The sequence below is a fragment of the Acanthamoeba castellanii genome (assembly GCF_000313135.1).
Source record: "Acanthamoeba castellanii str. Neff unplaced genomic scaffold scf7180000084682, whole genome shotgun sequence".
Classification (NCBI taxonomy): Eukaryota; Discosea; order Longamoebia; family Acanthamoebidae; genus Acanthamoeba; species Acanthamoeba castellanii.
In genome coordinates, this window is record NW_004457265.1 from 33263 (window position 1) to 34569 (window position 1307).

The window sequence follows — 1307 nt, forward strand, 5'->3', positions numbered from 1 at the left end:
GCCTGTCAGGAATAGGATTCTATTCTCCCAGGAGTTGGTGGTTAGGGTTCAGTGAAGTCCTCCCCCAGCCCGCCACATAAAAGGCCGCACCCGCCCGGACAGTACCACCCACCACCAACAACAACAACACCCAACCATGGCCAGCCAACTGCCCCTCACCGCCAGGAAGAGCCTCAAGGATGCCGAGCCCCTGCACGCCGCAGTCATCAAGAAGCTGGAGGACGCCACCGGCACCACCGGCTGGACCTTCGAGGCCGACGGAGCGGCCATCCACGAGGCCCTGAAGAATGACGGCAATCTCGTCGGCAGGGTGATCAACCAGACTCTGACCGGCCTGGTGGACAACATCATCAAGCTGTGCAAGAAGGACGAGATGTACAAGGAGGCCTTCGTCGAAAAGATCACGGCCAAGAAGATCAAGTTCGTCGTCACCAGCGAGGGTACTGCCTACTGCCCCGGCGAGACCTCCTTCCCCGAGGGAGTCCTCTTGGTGACCATTCACAAGGAGAAGCCCTGGGTCAACGTCAACCAGACCGGCAACAAGATCGAGTCCCAGCTCTAAGAAGTCCCCCCGCTCCCTTCTTGCCTTCAGCGTGCATGCAGCAGCATTTACGGAGTTAAGTTCAAAATAGGCCAAATAAATCCAGACACCCCTTTAGCATGGACCTCGTCTTGACATAGTATATATATATATATATGCAAAAAGAAGAAGACCCAACAATTTTCGTTTGATATCCTTACTTTGCGCCTGCGGTGGGCAACTGCAACACGTACACCATGGCCCCATGACGTCGCCTCCAGGTATAGAGTTGAAGTAGTATGCAATGTCGCTCATTTTAGGTCATTTCATGGGATTGGCGTGGCACCTCTTCATGATCTTGACGTATTTGGGGTCGTCGACGTTCGAGGGTACGGCAGGTCTGGCACCGTTGACCACGTACAGTGCCACGTTGGCGGCGGTATTCTCGTTGTAGGGAAGCTTGCGCGTGAGGACCTCCCACATGACGCACACGCATATTCTCGTCGTAGGGCGAGCCTCCCGTTTTGTGGGTGAAGACCTATGGCGCTGTCCAGGCCGATGTCTGCATCACGTTCATCTGCTTGGCCGTCGCGAAGCCAAAGTCCCCACCTTGAGTGCTGGTCGTCGACCAGCATTTTACTCGACTTGATGTTGTGGTGGATGATCCCCCAGGAGTGCAGATAGGTCAGGCCCAGCGCCTCGTCCCTGACCATAGCCACTCGCTTGCTCCATGGCAGATCGATCGTGGACCAGGCCGTCCTCAAGGATGTAGTGGAGTACTTCGTGG

General features: G+C 55.9%; 1 protein-coding gene across 1 annotated transcript; it reads left to right on the forward strand.

Moving 5' to 3' along the window:
- Positions 1-136: 136 nt before the first annotated feature.
- Positions 137-562, forward strand: ACA1_121320 (uncharacterized protein; the record flags this gene model as incomplete). The annotated part of the gene is made up of 1 exon (XM_004333400.1): positions 137-562. The coding sequence occupies one exon, from the start codon at positions 137-139 to the stop codon at positions 560-562; it is 426 nt and encodes a 141-aa protein (XP_004333448.1).
- Between the last annotated feature and the right edge of the window lie 745 nt (positions 563-1307).